At 43.1% G+C, this 18,994-nt stretch overlaps 1 protein-coding gene across 1 annotated transcript in view; it reads right to left on the reverse strand.

Annotated features, from left to right (window-relative positions):
- Positions 1–3,132: 3,132 nt before the first annotated feature.
- RNF11 (ring finger protein 11) overlaps positions 3,133–18,994 on the reverse strand; it is a 30,521-nt gene continuing 14,659 nt past the window's right edge. Inside the window, exons 2-3 of the mRNA XM_053950094.1 lie at positions 4,746–4,915; positions 3,133–4,360 (exon numbers count right to left, since the gene is read on the reverse strand). Of these exons, the coding sequence (XP_053806069.1) occupies positions 4,189–4,360; positions 4,746–4,915 (342 nt within the window). The 3' untranslated portion in view covers positions 3,133–4,188. The remainder of the gene's footprint in view (positions 4,361–4,745; positions 4,916–18,994) is intronic.

Here is an 18,994-nt window from a genome sequence, read left to right on the forward strand (position 1 = left end):
GGAGGACAGAGGAGGGCCGGGGGCTCTCTGTGCACGCTCCGTGTGGCTAGGCCCCTCTTGCTGAGTAAGCAAATACCTCGGGGCTGTGGGAACACAGAAAGGACTCTGCACAAAGGATTTCTTCATTATAAACTCCTCTCTGCAGCTTTTACTTAGCAAAGTGTCAGAGCAGAGTGGATGTTGTAATGAATCAGCTACTAGCGTGAAAATAGAGTTATTTCTTCTGCTTAAATCAAAAAGATGCTTTAGCAGAGTGCACTTAGACTGTTCTCTTTATCACAAAGCATTAACTTTGCATTTCATACTAAGAATTCCAAAGCCCTGAACTCTTATCCCAGAACAGGTTTAAATGCAAGATAATCTGCAAAGGATGGTTAGCATAAATTATATTCTTCAAAGTTAAATGCTATATAAAAGTTAATCCTTGAAGCTAATTTTTATTCTGGGTATTAAGTCAAGAAGGGTTCTTCTGAACAGATTTTATTCATGTGTTTTATAGGTTGTCAACTAGAATGCATTTTTTAATAAAAATGTGGTATCTGTAACAAACTGTGTTTGTAATCAGCCAGCATCCACATTATTTCCTGAGTCCTTTTAATCCAGGATTTAACTTCTGAGAGACCCTGTATGTTTAGTTTCAGCCATCTTGTTATTTATTTCACTGACAGTCTGACTCAAAAGAATTTTCATCTTTACCACGATTGCACAAGGACAGGAAATGTTGAAGTCCTGAAACTGTGGCAACTGAAGTAAATTCAGGTATTTCATAATCCCTCAGCCCAGAAGTGTACCCTTCTGCCACTGGAAACTGTCAGCCTTCCAAACACAGAACTGCTTTCAGCCCTGGGAAGCTGCAAGACCATAAGAGCTTTTAAACCCTTATGTGGCTCATGTTCCTTAGAAAGAAATGCTCTGGGCTGAGTTTGTTTGTTTATGTCTGATTCTCCCCCAGATTTACATAATGAACTGGCAACAAGTAATAAGGATTACCATCTTTAGATGTAAAATGATTAAAGTGGTAATTCCTGTAGCATGCAAGAATTTTTAAGCACAAAGGTCTGTACAAAACTGAGTATTCCTTACTTATCATTACATCTCTGGCTTCAGGTTTGTGGGAGTTTCTCTCTCATGCAGGAGACAAAATCCATTTCCTACTCTGATCTTCAAGTGGAACCCAAGCACGTCCTTGCTGTGCCTCCTGGGTGCAGGTGCTGCTCCCTCCCAGTGCAGGGGACAGCAGTGATGTGGTGCCACTGACCTGGGGCGTGTGGGTTTCACACCCCCTGTCCCTTGTGCTGCTGGGATGGAGCCTGCTGATCCCTCAGCCCAGCTGGGTCTGTGCCTGGGCTGCTGTGCCACTTCCAGCTCCAAGTTACAAATGCCATCACTGCACTCAGCATTTTCATCACACAGCGCAGGCCCTATGAAAACGCTTCAAAGCAACAGCTCTTGAGGGCTGTTGAGCACCTCCAAACCCAGCTACTTGCACACAGTGGCTGAAGAGGGGGTTTTGTTTGTTTTTTCCTTCAAACTGCTTTGCAGACATTTTTCTATGGGCCTGCCCACCCTGGCATAAGAAGGACTTTGGGTGAACAGGTTCAGGTGAAGTCAGAGCCAACTCCCTTCCCTCAGTTGCAGGAGACTGCAGCTGGGAACAGCCTTAATGTGTTTAAAGTGCAAGTAATTGTTAGACACCTCTAGGACAGGAGGTAAATGTACCTTCATCTTAGACATGGTAGAAATAAGACACAGATCTGGTTCCACAGTTAGCTAAAATTCAGGTTATACATTTTTTTGCATTAAATTTAGCTCAATTCTTCTTTGCATTTGAATTAGAAATCACCCAGAACAGTATTGTACCTAAAAACTTGAAAAATAATTTGATTTATTTGTTATATTTACACATTTGTCTTTAAGCTGAAATTTGAACTTTTTTGTAATGGTCTTGTGTCATCAGCTTCAATTTCAGCCCTTCACACCTTTTTGCTATTTAACCAGTATTTTAATAGAAGTAATTTCTTCCCTTAGCCCAGTCAGTATCAGTTATTGTTAATCAGTTAAAAGTTCAGCTGCTCAGGTGTCAGCTGCCTAGGAAAGCATTCAGCTCAGTAACCCATCACTTCCTACTTCTTTTTAATCTTTCTTAAGTCTTGTAATAAATAAAGATTAATACCACCATGACAACACTGGTTTTTTCAAATTGTTCATTTGCCAGTTTTAACAAGATAAAGAAATGAATACTTAATGTGGACATTGTTTTACCAAAAAAAAAAAAAAAAAAAGAACCCAACCCCTGAAACAAACAGACAAAAAGGACACAAAGGAACACACATGGAATGATGAAAAGGAACAATGATATTGCACAACTTCAGGTCTCTCTTCCCAGATTTTGATCCATGTAATTAGGTATGTATGAATTCAGCAAAACGTTGTGTCCAGATAAATGTGTGGCCATTTGAGTGAATCTAGAACTGCAGTGTGTTTTCAGTTCCTTTTGACTGCTCCTTGGAGCTCTTCTAAGGGAGTAGGGTGCTGTCAGCTGCAGGAATAATAAACAAATGTTGACTCTCCATTGTGCTGACCAGTTATCCATAACCCACTGAATGACAATTCTCCTCTTCTGTAAATGCACTAAGTCCTCAAAGGACCTGGGTCTTTAAACACAACTTGTTGTATCAAGAACTCAAACTACATCTGAAACACAATCAAAGAATATCCCCCAATTTGCTGTGGTTAACTTGAGATTGTGTTTCATTTCATGAGACCAGGGCTTCTCACTGTGTCAGGGTGGCACTGAATGCACAGAAGTCACAGTAGGTACATCAAGGGAGTGGGGGAGAAGAAAAAGGGAGAAAAGCATGCTAAGAGGGAAAAGGCCTTTACAGCTACAATCTTTGCTGGAGCCTCTCTTAACAAGCACATACTGTTTGCAACAGAAATCAGGGAATTGTGTCATTCTGGCTATAGCAGGACTGTTTGCCCCTCCACTGCTACCCTGACACTCTGTGTTTATATAAACTTTGCATTTATGTGCAGAACACAGTCTATTTTTCTCCTCTCTGCATTCATTCCTGTTTGGTGGACTGATGTGCCAGCCAGCAGGACTCAACAGATACATTTAATACAGGAGACTGAGATACAGTATGTTTATTCTTAACTTCTGATAACCTAAGAACTACAAGAACGAGAGATGCAGTATCCATTTGCTATTATCCAAGACAACCATTTAAGGGAGAAAAAAATAGAATAAGTGATCAATGCTACTAACACTACATTAGTTCCAAATATTTTTTTTTTTCAGTTATGGCAGCTTAACTATTTATTGTTCATCTGGCCCACTTTTAATCTGATCAAGTTAAAAGTCACATATTAAAGTTTAAGGACTGTTATTTCATTGAAACCAAAGGAAGTTATAAAAAAACCCCATGAAACCACAGTTTCACTGCAGGACTTGTGTCATATCTTCATAATCTGTATCACTTGTAGAAAAGGGATAATGCATCTCAGTTTGCTTATAAGCTAGGAGATCACTTTGAAGTCTGCATATTCCTAACTGCAAACAAAATATAGCACTTTTAACAGGTTATAAATAAACTGGTTTTCAAGCATAGAGCCAGCCCAACAATAACAATACACTATTAAAAAGACCTAAGGCAATGAATTCCATCTCCAATGGAAAAAAAAAAAAAAAGAAAAAGAAAAAGAACTGTGCAAACAAGCTTAAAACTATTTCTTTGTGCCAGTGTTATAAAATGTAGATTTCAATAAAGCCTTGACCCAAATGCCAGGACTTGTGAAAAGAATCAGAACAAAACTGGTTACTTTATTTAGGAAAAAAATACTCTTATCTTGCTGCTAATAAAATTGGATACACGCAGTTTAAACATTTACAGTTGCTGTAACACTTTACACAATTCCTATATATGGGTGTAAGAACAAACATTAAAAGACAATGGTGGGTCAAGGCTTTACATTAAAAATAACAACCTACTTTTCTATAGTCTCTAAAATACTATGTTTTCCAATATTTGCAGCCATTCAGGAATATTTTTTTATTTATTTATTAGGAAATGTATACTTTGTGCATGATCTTAATTCCTAATTCCTGGCTCTTTGGGCTGAATGACAAAAGGATCAAACCCATTGAAGTGGATGGTCTCCTCGAAGGTTCAGTAGAGAAACCCTGGCTCAGTTAGTCTCATATGATGAAAGCAGTGCTGCATCCACTGGCTCCATGCAGGATGGACAGGTGAAGGATCTCATCAACCAGTCATCTATACAGTCCAGGTGGTAAATGTGCATGCACGGCAGAAATCGGATAGGGTCCCCATAAACAAAGTCCATCATACAAATGACACATCTGGAAGGGGAAAAATAAAATACTAAGCTTGCTGTTGCCAATCTGGAAATTAAAAACAGCGTAATATCTATTCCTGGATGTTTTTAGTATTTGTAGATACTGTGAGGAGAAGCCTTGTGTAAGATAAAGGAAAGAGCCTCAAATGGATGGAGTGGTTTAGGTTAAAGGGACCATGGAGCCCACGGAGTTCCAACCCCTTGCCCTTGGCAGGGATGCTACTCACTACATCAGCCTTCTGCAGGACTTTATTTTTTTTTTTTTAAAGCTACATTAAATCACAGTCCCTGAAATAAGGCAAACCCAGGATGACAAGGTCAGGTTTCCCAGGGTAGCATCCCAAACCAAGGCAACAGCCACATCCCTTGCACTCGGCCCCAGGACTTACTCTCGGATCTTCTTCTCGGAGCCGTCTCTGCCGGGGTCGTAGACTCCTTTGGGAAGGTGCTGGATGAGGCCGATGCGCTGCGCTATCCGGATCTGCTCCTCCTCCGTCAGCTGCGTGGCCAGGCGAGTCTGGCTCGGCGTGGGGTGATACACAGGAACGGGCACCTGCTCCTGCAAGCAAAACGTGTCCATGAAAAACCACCTCAGAGCTTTCCCAGCCTTCCACGGCACAGGACAATTCACAGTCCTACAAATATTTGTATGAACTCCCACTCCTACTTTGCAATTTTGGGGCTATAATTATAATGAGAACAGGATGGAGAATTGAGGGCAGTATTAGAGCAAGGAGCTGTTTGTGGTTGTTCTCTGCAAAAGCTTTTGATCTCCAGGAATTGTCCATACAAGAGACACATGGACAAGAAACTCCACAAGCCAGCAGGCAAATAAACCTCACAGGCACCTGGTGAAGTGCCAAGGTACAGAACTGAGCACTGTAAGGGCTTAGGGAGAGCCCCAGTATCTGCAACTGAAAGTAGATTCTATGAATTTTATCTTCTTTTTACCTTCAGGAAGAATTCTTTGGAAAGATGAAGACACTGCTTACTCTCAAAATTTTTAGAGAGGAAGGTTTTACTTATTCTGCAATATCTAAAATTGATGTGAATTGCTGTGGGCCACACAAGCTTAAATCTAGAACTGTAGATTTAATTTTCATGTGTTAAAAGAATGTTACTTGGACAGCACAAACAACAGCTTAAATAAGTACCCCAAGTTTTGTGTTTCTTCTCATACACTAGTATGACTTTACAAGTCCTTCCAAGCTGGATTCAACTATGGACACGTTTGAGGTATATATTTTCAAAAGAAATACATGCAACATATAGCTATTATGCAGTCCTTCCTCAACCACATTCTGAGAAGCTTCTTTTGAATATTAATGAACTTTAGATCAGATATTTTCACTACCATTTATATTAACATGGTATTTAATTTACTTGCTTTTAAAGCATTTTTTGGTACGTAAATACCAATTTTGAACAAGATACTCTATTAGGACAGTATTGGCTAGTAGCCATAAATCTGCTATTAACAGGGAGGCAATTTCTTGCAAGAGACCCATTTTAATGGTTCTTCTTAAACAGCAGAAAAAAAATTCAACTTATAGATGTGTCTGAAAATAAACCTGCTGCATCAGACACACAATGCACTGAATCATCTGTTTGGCAAATGCCAAATTTGCTGTTTTAGAGGACACTGGTGGAAGCTGAGCCCAGGGCAGGTGTGTGCAGCTGAGGCAGCATAGGTCACCTCCCACATGTAACATTGCATTTGTCAAACCCAATAAAGCTTTTCTTTCACTGCCAGGAATCACAGCACATGGACAGCCAGCCAGGACTCCTGGAAGGCGAGGAGAAAACTGTCCCAGGAGTGAACACTGGTGCCACCCAGCAGCAGAAGCCCTTGCTTGTGAGAAATGCTAATTACAGATACAAGTCTGCCTGGCAATTCTTCATTGAACACAGTGCCTGCCACTGGCAATTCAGCTGTGGGGTAAAATTCACAGTCATCTCTTAATTTAGCTAGCCTAGGATTTCCCCCTCTCATTTCCTGGCAGAACTCAGAGGAATTATGAGAAGGTTCAAAAGACAGAACGCCAGGGGTTCTCCAAGTGATTAATTTCCTGACTACTCTGAACCATTTTTCACAGAATCACGGCATTTTTTTGGATAAGCTGCCTTTTAGTATTTTAAATTACCTAAAGTATTCTCTAATCATCATTTGGACAGTGAACCTAGGGCTGGCCTGTCAGATGTAACAGTATTCAGAAAGTGACTGCAACCTTTGGTGCCAGCAAAATAAAGCATTTCCCCCTGAAAAATGCTGCAGACCCTCTGCACTGAACACTTCAGCTCAAAGCAGAGCCTGGTCCTGGTTTCACATTTCAAGAACTTAACACCACAAACTATCAGTAACTTTTTTTTCCCTGAGGCTTTACTGTACTTCTTTCAACAGGTTATTGAAGCAATAGCAGGACATTACTGCTACCTCCTTCACTTGTTACACAGATGTAGAGAACAAGCAGCATTGGAGAGGGATGTACCCTCCTTCACATCTAGGAAAAAGAGAAGAGCAGTACAATGAACCACAGGCACAGCATAGGCTGGTGCCAGTGTGGGCAGGAAGAGAGGAGGGAACTGTACTTAACACAGCTCCCCTGGCTGAAGCCATGGCTGCAAGTGATAACACAGAAATTCAGTGAAAGGCAAAAACAGGGGGACAAAAGATCCAAGAAATCCTCAAAATGTCTTAAAGTAGCAATGAAAACTGACGGTGAATGTCTGTAGCAGAACAGCAAACTGATGGTCTCAGCAAAAATGATACAACAAAAGGAAACTACAGGTAAGTGAGAATCTGCTGTGAGTTAGAACAGTCACGACTGGACAACTCTGAAGTGAGTGAACAGTCTGAACTCTCTGAACTCTGAACAGTCACACACTGCCCAGTCAACAACTGCTTTGGTTAAGTTTTGGACAGGAAATCAACACAGCTTTTAAACCTGTGATAGGCCAGACAAGAACAAAACCTCATTCTCTTGTTCTAGTCTTCTACAGGCACTTGTGACTGACCACTGAGGGATGGACCCTGCAGCTGGGGAAGCCACTTGTGCATTACTGCAGTCCCCTCTCCCCTGGGTGTCACCTTCTCTGCAGAGGGGCTGGAGGCGCCCCCAGCCCCCTTCGCGTGCCAAGCACACAAATGCTTTCCCGGCTGCCAGGCTGGATGGAAACTCCTCCCTTTGGCATCCAGTCTCAGGTTCCCTCCCGGCACAGCCACCCCGACATGTCTGACACAGCCCATTAAGGCAGGAATTTATAGTCGCCAGCTGGGGGCTTCTACAATTTCACATTCTAGACAAGAACCTCTTGTCAAAGGAGTAACTGGGTGAAAATGGTGGTGTCTTTCACCACGATGTCCTCACGCTCCTGAATGCAGAGAGCTGGGGTTGGTGTGGCTGTTGTGAAAAATGCAGAACAAATTACTGTAAATAAACCACAGAGACCACTCGATAGCCAGGCACTGAACACCCTGCCCGGTGACACTTTGATCTCCCCTCCCGACTGCTGCTAAAAGCCTGCCCAAACTGAGCCCTGCACATGAATGTACCAGGGAAATGAAGGGCACAGCCACACACGCGGCAGTGTCACATTATAGGGTACATTGACACTGACCCTTTCAAACCAGCCCTGTCCCCTCCAACAGCTAAAAAGAAAAGGTGTGTTCATACCTGTACGATTCTAAAACTATTTGGAACTACTTATTAATGAGAATCTGAGAGCCCGGGTTTCTCTGACTGCAAAGTGGCGTCCCCAGGTCCCTCAGCAGACCCTGCCCACCAGCCCTGAGTGGAGCTGGGCTCCTGCCCCCCTGGCAGCCCCTTGGGCGCTGGCCCAGCTCGCAGCCACGTGGCAGCTGCAGCCCTGCATTTCTCCACTACCCAATCTCTGCAGCGACTTTGGGAGTTAAAACATCCAGCAATAATTCCAAGCTGCTGGTCCCATGTGGGTTTATCATCTCTTTGCAAATCCCTCACAGTTTATAAAAGCTGCTTCCACTGACCAAGGTCCTGCTCCTCCAGGGGGGTGTTCAAGGGGAATGACTCGAGACTTCACTCAGCTCACATTTGTAGCCAGAGGCCCCCTGACATGGGTGTATATAAAAAAGATCGTATTACCCACGTAATTATTATTTTACTCCAAAGACGAGCACAAATTTATTGCTCTGGTGTCTCACATTTGTCTTATCGACCATGGAAAATGTTTTTGCAGACAAAATTACAAAATACTGAACTTCTAGCCAAAGTCTGTGTTATTTATCATTTGATAAAGATGTAAGGCATTTCAAACTAAGATGAAATTTCATGCTAACTCTATTACTTTGTGCAAAAACCCCTAGGAAAGGCCAAAACAAATAATCAAATCCACATATTACTGTTAGGCAATGAAATAAAAATCACTTTCTGGCACTTAATTTGCTTTAGTCAAGTATTTTTTCCCCATAAGAATTTAGTAATGATGAAACACCTCAGATGTCCATAATCCTGGAGATACACAACTTCTCTTTGTTCACAAAGTCAGTGGTATCAGCACAAGTTTCCCTGGCTTTCTGTGCACAGAAATAATTCACACACAATGTTTATTCAGCCCTTAAAAATAGCAGCATTAATTCAGACTCAAGGACTACAGCAGTGTTTGTGTCTCCATCTCACCCCAGCTCCTCCCCCTTTGGGGGGGGAAAAAAAATCAAAGGGCATCTGGAGGTCTGCATTTCTCACTCCTAATGAAAAAAACCATTTTCACACATGGCCTAAAAGGCCCAGAAACTTTCTACACAAAGATTTCCAAGCACACTTTGGATTCTTGACTAGAAAAAGGAGGTTTCACCAAGCATGGTTTTTAGTTTGAAGTTTCCTCATCAATGCAACTTACTTTAGTAACTTATGCTGTTGTAAATCTGCTTTTCTCTTGTTTTACAGCCTTTTTGTCTTGTGTTTGCAAGTACCATGAATTTGTAATACAATTAAAACAGGTCACTAGTAGATCAGAAACTCTTAATCCTTGGATAAAGATTATTTTAAGATCCTTCTACACTACATATCAGCAGTATGTTATCAGGGCTTTTGTTTGTTGTTTTTATAATTGCACCAACATGCCCAAATTATCCTTTCAGGATGGTCAAAGGTGAGATGAATAATTCCTAACATCAAATAGTTCAAGATTAAAGCCTCACTGCTCTCCCTGAGATCCTTTCCACAGCCTCTGCTTTCCTCTACTGATTGCTTTGCCCTGTTTCCTTCTCTAAATTTTCTTCCTCACCTAATCCAGTGCTCTCTGTGTGTCTCACCCTGGGATATTAATTTGCATTTTATCACCAGATCAGCGGTGTATCTGTTAATTCAGTCCGACAGAGGAGACAAACACCTCCTTAACTATGTTATCCTACATCTTTTTCACACTTTTTAAACCAGTAGCTGTAGTGCTTATGCTCCTTGCGGTCGCTGCCTAATTAATTAATGCAAATATAACAGTTCCATTTGCATTTCCCCAGCTGTTCCCACAGCTCTGTTCTGAAATCCCTTCGACTTGCAAATGTCCTGCCTGGAACAGGATGTCTGAAGGCAGCTGCCCTGGTTCACACACACCAGCCCCCCCTACACTGCAGCCCCCCTGCAGCACTCATCACCCCACTCACACACAGCTCAGCCTGGCTGCTCCCCAACTTTCTCACCTCTAAGGAGAGCAAGGAGCCCAAATAACTCACCTACATATGAACAACCTCAGTTCATAAATGTAAAGTCAGGAGGTGAGAAAAAAACAAATTGTGCTCTTTGAGGTCTGTTTCAAAAATTCCTGCTGAATTTGATGGAATTTTCTCACCACTTTATTACTCACAAAGAACTTGCTGGAATGATGGTCCAGGGACCTTTTCTGTGAATGTCATTCTGATCAGGGTGAAAAACTCAAACTCCATCCATATATGAATACACATTCTGAAATAATATCCTCCCCCAAGACATATTAATGTAAAACCATGCATCATTACAACGTGCATTATACGACAACTACAGCTTACTTTTTAATAATCCTTAGAATATTACGAGCAGCCTGCCAAGTATAAAAGCCTTTTTCTGCCATACAGAAGAGAGCAGTTAATTTATAAAGGTGAACAGCAGTTGCTATAAAACATCATGTAATGAAATTGTTACCCATTTTTTTTTTATATTTCTGCTTACAAGTAGTCACTCAGTATGAATAGCTGCAACTTAATGCTGTTCTTCTGAAGGAAAAAGCCCCTCGTCTCCCCTCTCCCTTTTGGAGGGGGCATCTGGGACAGACAGATCAGACACATGTGCACACACACTTCCCACCACGGTGCTCCTACGGAAAGATTATTAAGAATTCTGGCATTGTAGGAATTGGGCACTGCAAATATGCAAACAGACTGAGGAACCACTTTGCACACAGGAGAGGAACCTGCAGGATCTGTGTTGTGTTTCTCCAGCTGCTGACTCCAGTTTAGAAGCAACACCTGTTTTGAGTCATGGATCACACTTCAGAGAGAGGTGTTTTTTGGTGAAAGCCACAGTGGTTCTGCAGAGATGGCACAGCCTCATTCACACTATATCCAAAACTGTAAAACTCTCTTGTGCATTCTTCACAATTATTCCACTGAAATTACTGGGAAATAAATGTATCTGAAGAGTTGGAAGAGTAGCAACCGTGAAAGAAAGTGACTCCTGACTGCTGACTCTTAAAATACCACCTGTCCCCTGAGCTAAGCTTTGCTACCAAAAATAGGGCTGGGACAGAGAGAGGAGGTACAAAGTAGATGTATCCTGCCTGCTGCTTTCCTAGACAGTGACAAGGGCTGTGAGAAAAGGACTTTCAAGTTTCATCCCTGTGCTGTCACACAAACCCAAAAAGGCTATCAACCTACTGTCAAGACAAACAGTTGGCAGTGCCCATGCAGCTTGGCCAGAGCAAACCCAGCCTCACCTGGCAGATGGAAATCACCTGCAGCCCTGTAGAGTCTCCTGAAATTTGATTAACCATCAAGGCAAACCTAAATACAAAAGACTAGCAAGAAGGAGTTGTAGGGGGAAAGCAGTAATTAAAAAGCAGTAATTACTCCCTGGAAGCACAATCTCCTGACACAGCCAGTTTTTACATTTCCAGGCTGCACAGCAGGTTTCTCTGACTCAAGGGCGTCAACATTGGGTACTGATGATTCCACTTGCTGATTTCTCGTTCACCAGCTTTGTGTCAGTTTTAGGTGTCCTTGTTCCATTCTCCAGAGATCCCATCAAACATCAGAGTGTGAATTTTTTCAGGAAAGTCAGTAACTTATACACCAACGTGTCCCAGACCAGTAAATTGCTCACCAGAGAATTGATTCTTTCCCTCCAGACAGCCTCACTGACAGCTCAACTTACAGCATCAGGCCACAACTTCTGAGAGATAACAAAGCCCTCTTGTTACAGCTCCCAGCATGTTTATTTTAATAGGCTTCTTTTTATATTGAGAAGGAAAAGATTCATAAACAATTTATAAAAATTCATGCTTTTCTGTCAGGCTGCTGCAGTGAGAAAAGCCAGGAAAGAACAGTTGCACCTAAACATTAAATTAAGGACACTCAGGCACAAAATGCAGCCTCCTGAGACTGGTAAACCCCAGGGACTACAAAGCAAAGCAGCTGGGTAGGGAGAAAATCTAGCAGAACGGACCAGCAATGAATTCTGCAGCTGGTGGTGGAAAAATAGCATGTGAATGTGGATCATCCTACCCCATAAGCAACCCCACATCTGTGTTACTGGTACATGTTCTCTCCCACTGATGCCAAGTGGTTCTTTGCAGAAACCCCTCCTTAGGCCTGACAAGAGCAGACAGTTATTACAGTGCTATGGCTGCATTAAACACAGCACTTATGGTTCAAGTGAGATAGCTGCTGGAAAACTGAGAAGTAGATTTAGCAAGAAATAAAAACTTGAAGTTTTCAGGGGAAAAAACCAGTTCTGAGGTGGAAAAGGCTGAAAACAAATACCTCAGGTTGACTGTCTCCTCTGCTGAAAGGTAAAGTGAACCTACCGTGTGCCACCCACTTACTGCTGTGGAACTGCTGGGCAGCAGGAAGCAAGAATGAAAAAGAACACCCTAAACAAAGGAATGGAGTTAACATGTTTTTTGGAGGTGCATTCAAGCACAAGAGACGGGGGAAGCTATGATGGAAAAGCTGACAGAACAGGAACAGTCCACACAGACATCGGGGAATAGTTCCCACTTCCTTTAGACATGTTTGCTTTCTGCAAAGGCTAAATATCAGTCAGCACAACTTGTTTACAGTATAAATCGAAGGGGTAACAGCTAAAAAATGGTGGTATTGATCATCCTGGGAAGAGGATGCAGGCAACCGTGACTCTCGCTGAGCCAGGCCCCGTGTAGAGCAGCAAACAGGCTTTGCTCACACCCTGCCCTGCTCCCTGATGTGGGACATGCAGGATCTGTCCCGGACACCATCCCCGTGCACACCCCAAACACCCCGAGGCTCTGACTCACCCCCGGGTACAAAAAGCTCACACGTGCTTCTGCCACCTGAGACGTGGGCCTGGCCCAAAGCTCCCTCCCAAAGCTCCCCAAGCATTGCATCACTCTGACAAGTGTGTGCAAGTCCTCTGTATGAAGGGCTGGGTATGGATCACTGGACAGGCATTCCCAGGGAGGAGCACAGGGATATGAGGGACTTCAGGTGGGCAGTGCAAGGCACCGAGAGTGAACAGCAGTGCACACTGTGCCCTGAACTGCTACTGAACCAACAGACTCAGTGCAGCTGAGTAAGCACACGCAGCCCCTGCTTATGGCGCCGTTTCAGGGAATTTGGGGATTAGGGCACAGCTGACTGCAGCTGGTCTAAAACAGAACTGCCTCAGGACTGTGGATCCTGCCACGTCCCTGCAATGGCTCCAAGGACACTGCTCCGACTGACTCTTCCCCTCACGGAAAGCAAACAAGCCATTGCCACTGACAGTGTGATCTCTGCAGCTGCTGGGAAAGTTGGGAACAGGCATGCAAGAGGAAAATGGGAGGAGTGCCCCTGTTGGGACTCAAGCCAATTGTGAAAACCTGACTCCAAACACTTAAAAAATAGCAAGAGTGTTAAAATATATCTTCTGGCAAGAATTAGGTCAGCTTGATGGCAATTCTAAGAACAAAACAGCCCTTCCGTGGACTTCAGGAACCAGATAGCAAAATTATGGAAATTGGCTCTAATTAGCCAAGAGGACAGACTGGGGACAAGGGGCCAAGCCACAGAGTAAACATAAAAATGCACATAAGCTGAATGCACGAGCAGTGAATCCATCAGGGGAGGCATAAATACAGGCTGTACTTCAGTGTGTAAATAGACACGTATATGTGTGTATTTAAGGGTGCTAGTTTGAACTAATGAGAACATCATAACACGTTAAAAGCAGAGAAACATTATGTTATAAGCAGAGAAATATTATGCAGAACTAGGAAAGGATTTTAGAAAAAGAGTGAGTAGGATATCAAAGGATCGGAGAAATCAAGTGACAAATTATCTCATCTCCAGGCTGAGCGTTAGTGTTCAACACATGACAAGCACCCTCCTTGGGCAAAGAGGACTCCCCAGAATGCAGTTTCACAGCCTTGCCTAAAGCTCCTTTCCACAGACATCCAAAAGCATCCTATTGAGGAGTGTAGGTCCTCCTACATCAGGTTCCTAAAACAGACACAACAGTCCCAGCCAGACTGAGAACATCACCCTTATGTAAGGTCTCCGTGAGGTGTCAATTCAGCTTCAGCTAAGAGGTAACGCAGGTAACAAAAACAAACAGCAGCAGCTCCCTCAGATCATCTGCCCCTCATTCATGCACTATCCTAGCCCATGACACAAACTGCCTTTTTGTAGCCACCCGGTTGTAAGCAAGCACCAAAGAGAGGTCTGAAAGAGGACACAGCTGTCCTTTTTAAAGTCTGTTACCTCACAGAAGAGGCAACATAAGAGAGGGCTGCTGCAAACCTTGACAGGGACCTTCCCCTTACCGGGGCCCAGCTGATGAGGCCAAGCTGTGCCAGAGCCTGGGAAGGTGGGCCAGCAATGGCTCCCCCAGCAAGGGAAGCCAAGCAGGAATCTGATGAACATTTTTCCATCAGGACAGGCAGCAAACAGGGACTCTGCAGCGTAGGACTCTCACACGCTGCAAACCTCTGCCACACCTGACAGAAGAATTTTCCATCAGGCCTCACAGCAAACAGGAGAGTGGGAATCTCATGCAGTAAAAAGCTCTGCCACAGCAAAAGGAAAGGAGAGAAAACAGATTGCTCTACTAAGGATGAAAGACTTGGGGGAGAAAAGGGGCAACAGTCCACACTGTATTGCAGAAGAGCTTCAAAAAGCAGATAGGGCTGGTGATGAGCTGGGTCTGTGTAACCACAGAGCAGGAAAACCTGCAGCGGAGAGACTGCTGGTGTGGGGCACCTGCTGTGAGACTGTGTCAGTGAGGCAGCCCGTGACAGCAGGGGTTGTTCCAAAACCCAGGAATCTGTGCTATAGCTCACTGCATCATAACTTTGTACTCAATTTGAAATATTTTAATTGCCTTTTTAGCAAAGCCATCCTCAATTACGAATGCTTGCTCAAGCAGAAAGCTGCCACACCTTGGCAGTTTGATGGTACACTCAACTCCACAGGCCTTTTTATTTTCTTTTGGCATCTGAATTTCTAATGGACAGTGGATACCCCTGAGATCAAGGTGTGTGAGAAGCCTCTGTGCAGCAGGGGACTGTGCACAGGCAGCCACGAGGCTTCCTGAGGCCAGTTAAATGATACATCAAGGCTGCATTTTGCAACAGCATAACCACAGCTTTTTTTTTTTTTTTTTTTAAAGCATGTTTCTGCATCAGCCTGCTGGAAAGCCTCACAATACACCTGCCATGCACTGGGGCACCTCAAACATAGCCCAAGTCTCTGTGCACCACTGGCAGTGAGGGGGCTTGGAGAAGTTGTCTCTACCATCCACCCAGCCAACAGCTCCTCTCTTCCACCAGATTCTGGGAAACTGACTGGGGTTTTCTGCGATTTCAGCCACATCTTGAGGCTGGAACTGGGGTTTGAATTGGTGCCAGCAGCACCCTGAACTGCTGGGCTGTGCACAGCTCAGGGCACTCCATGGACATTGACATTTCCCCCAGGCACCCACTCCCTGCTATCTCCCACTTCAGAGAGAATGAGCACACACAAAAAATGTGATCCATTTGTTTAGCATCATTTGATAATAACATTAATTATTTCATCTCTGAGTTAATAAGCAGCAGCTGTAAATAGCCAGAGGCACGGAGTCAGCCTATTGGCTCATCTCGTCCAGTCATTTATTAATCTTAAAGGAACGTCCCAGGCATTAAATGAATATTTCTAAATCTCTTGGTTTGTTGGGTTTTGTTTTAAAGCAGCTCTCTATTTATAAGCCTGAATGAATATCAAGGCACACTAAAGCCTGACGGAGCTGCACTTCTTGATGCAGTATTAGCAGTGAACACAAGGGCAGTGTTTCTATTTTTTCCAACTAAGTCTTGTCCTCGCAAGCAATGACTCTGCGTTTTCAGCTCACAGGGCACAAATCCAAGTGTGATCTCATGCAACTGTCAAACCCCTTCTAACAGAAAAAAAGCCTGTGCCAAGAACAGGTAGAGAAATCATAAACAGCTCTCTCAGGAGTTGGTTATACAAGTGAAATATTTCCAGAACACATTTTTCCTACTATTTTGAAGTTTTAAATGCACAGAGACAGTTCAATGGGCACCCGGTCATCCCTTTAATTCGTCACCAGACAACACGGATTCATTTCACTGCTATGTATGAAACAGTTGTTGGTGCAAGCAGGACAAATTGCAAACGTTCAGCTTCACAGACAAATAAGGTACAACCTTCACCACTAACTGTACATGCAAACACCTGGCTCTTCTTATTCAGATGCCAATAAGAAAATAAAAAGGCCTGTGGAACTACCATCAAACCAGCCTTCTCAATCTATGGTGTAATGGAGCTTTTTACCCTCATCTTTGGATCTTGCCTGGGCTGGTTTCACAGCAAAAATACCTGTGTCTGTTTCAGCACAGGTGCTTTCAGAGTAGGTGCTTTAAAGGAGGAACTGAAGCAGGTCCAAGGTTTTGCAAAAGTGAGGGGGGAGATGGGGAGCACAGAGCCCACCCCAGCCTCTGCAGCTCCCACTTCATCTTGTTCAGCTGCAATGGGATGAAGAAAAACCTCTATTTTGTCAACCGTTCCCCTGCTTACACCCACTGTCATGGAGGACAGAGCTTTGTTTATATGCAGCTGCCTTTCTGAAGGAAAACTTGGAGTTTCCACAGTGGATTCATCCTGCTGTCTGCATGGATCGGTAAAATCTACCAATGTCCCCACTACAGCCCCAGCAGCACACTTAGTAAGAATTTCAAATACTACCAGGGACATGGCACTTGAGCACCTACTTAAGCACTTGCCTGAATTATGGCTCAGGCTGCCACAAAATCTCAGAAGAACAGAAAACTGTTTGAGAGGAGGGACATGAGAACAGAGAGGTCATTTTTCCAAATATGGACTGACTGGTTGGAAGACAAAGCCCCATTTCACCCTGACACACCCGCATGAGGGCAGCTGCAAAGCCTGGAGATTTCCAGCCTCAGCTCATCCATACACAACAACCCATCGTTCACGTTGTGTGAGGAACATCAGAAACCCTGAACACTAAATACAGTGATACACAGGAGGCAATTCTACAGCTGGAGGTGAGAAAGTCTCATGGAAATACAAAATTTGTCTGGGCAAATTTAAAAGCTGTAATTTACCAAGAACATTTACACACACATACAAAGATACAGCTCAGGTGCTGTACTGAAATGTAACTCCACCACTCTGGGTGAGGTTCATGCTACTTTTGTTGTCCCCCTGAGTCAGCAACAAGAGCCTGATGTCATTAACATTATGCTACCAACACTCTCAGGCTTTATGAAAATATGAAGAAACACTCGTAGTCACTGTATTCCCCTGCATTAATGTTTAGGGTTGAATAACCATGTCCTGCTGCAACCTACACGCTCACTAAAATAAGTTTTGTCAGTTTATACTCACACAGACAAACTGCAGTCACGACAAAACACCAGAATGGAGTAACACTGAGCTTTTTTTGGAGGTAAAAAAGAAACAAAACAGCTATCAAGAAAACCTGTGAGTTCTTTATGTTTAATTTATGACATTAGTCTGGACATCTAGTCTTGTTACCTTGGGAGTTATTAGGGTGTAACTACAGAAGTAACTGTAATACCTAGATAAGCTCCAAGAGAAAAAGCAGCTTGTTGCTCAAACTTCATAAGCAGCAATATCATGACTCAATGACTATGGAATATTTTAGTTATCTTTCTAGACTTTCTAGCTCACCCTTTGATCCCTGAATGGAGACTTCTCCAAGAGGCAGTGGGTGCAGCAGAGTAACTTGGGAAGCAGATGGCCTTTAGTGCCACTCCTGCAAGTCTACAGGACTAAACTCTGTTTCCTTATGGTCAGCTGCAATTAAGTGAAGTCAGGGAATGTGCCTTCCTGGGAACACCAGAAGATGTGCTGAACCTAACAGGCAAAGTAACAAGATGAACCTGAATTCCTGTCTTTAAATGGGATACCGCCTTTCTTATGGGTGAATCTCCAGTGCAGTAAAGACACGAGTAGAAATTACTGCAGCAAACAATTTTTTGTTCTGTCACTTGTTTTTAATCATACAGTAGAAACAGAAATAAACTGATCCTTCTGGGAGATGGGCAGCTCTGTGTTCTTCCTTGGGGGCAGAAAATGATTGGCATGGCCTTCTCCGTGAACTTTGCCAAAAAAGAGTCCAGTGTTCATCAAATGAAGTCTGCTGAACACCATAAGCAAGTACGCTACAGAATGATTTTAGACTAGAAATCAGGTTAAAGAAAATTTCTTTGCTCTGCTCAAGCTTTATACTGAAATTAGCCTTGAAATAACTTACAGTCCTGGTTCTAATTTTTTTGTATCATTCCATGTAGTGCTGCACTCCTGGCAAGGTCTTCATCGTGTTATGCAATGGTTTACCCCAGTGAGAGAGGATAACATCCAGCAGCACATGAAAAGGTGCTCACCCCTTGGAGCTGCACTTTCTGCAGATCTGGAGTTCAGTATTGTCTCTAACTTCTATCATGAGTCCCCATGACAAATTCAGTGCAAGATGCTGAGCCATCAGTCAATGCTCCCTCCATCACTTAGCACATGCCCCAGTTTAATATTTTCTTTCTTTCAGTGTTGTTTTTGTTTGGTTTCATTGACTATAGATGAGACATTTTGTTTTTCAGGAAAACCAAGTTGTTTGAATATCATATCCGCTAATAAACAAAATAAAAATAGAAGTGTTAGCCCAGAAAAACAAAGGCTGAAAGGGATATAGGATGTCTAAATAAATCAGGAGTGTAAACATCTAAAGACCTATCTGGTAGAAGAATAACAGGTGCAATTTTGCATTAATAATCTAGAATTGTGAAATAAGCTTCTTGAGCCTTAGCTCTTGGTTGACCAAAAGAGGTTCCCTGTAGGGGTAACAGGGCAAAGCTTGACCACTGTCTTTCAAAATCATCCATGGTCTGCAGAAAGTAACTTCACTGAGTATATGCA

Source organism: Vidua chalybeata, chromosome 9 (assembly GCF_026979565.1).
Source record: "Vidua chalybeata isolate OUT-0048 chromosome 9, bVidCha1 merged haplotype, whole genome shotgun sequence".
In the NCBI taxonomy this organism is placed as follows: Eukaryota; Metazoa; Chordata; class Aves; order Passeriformes; family Viduidae; genus Vidua; species Vidua chalybeata.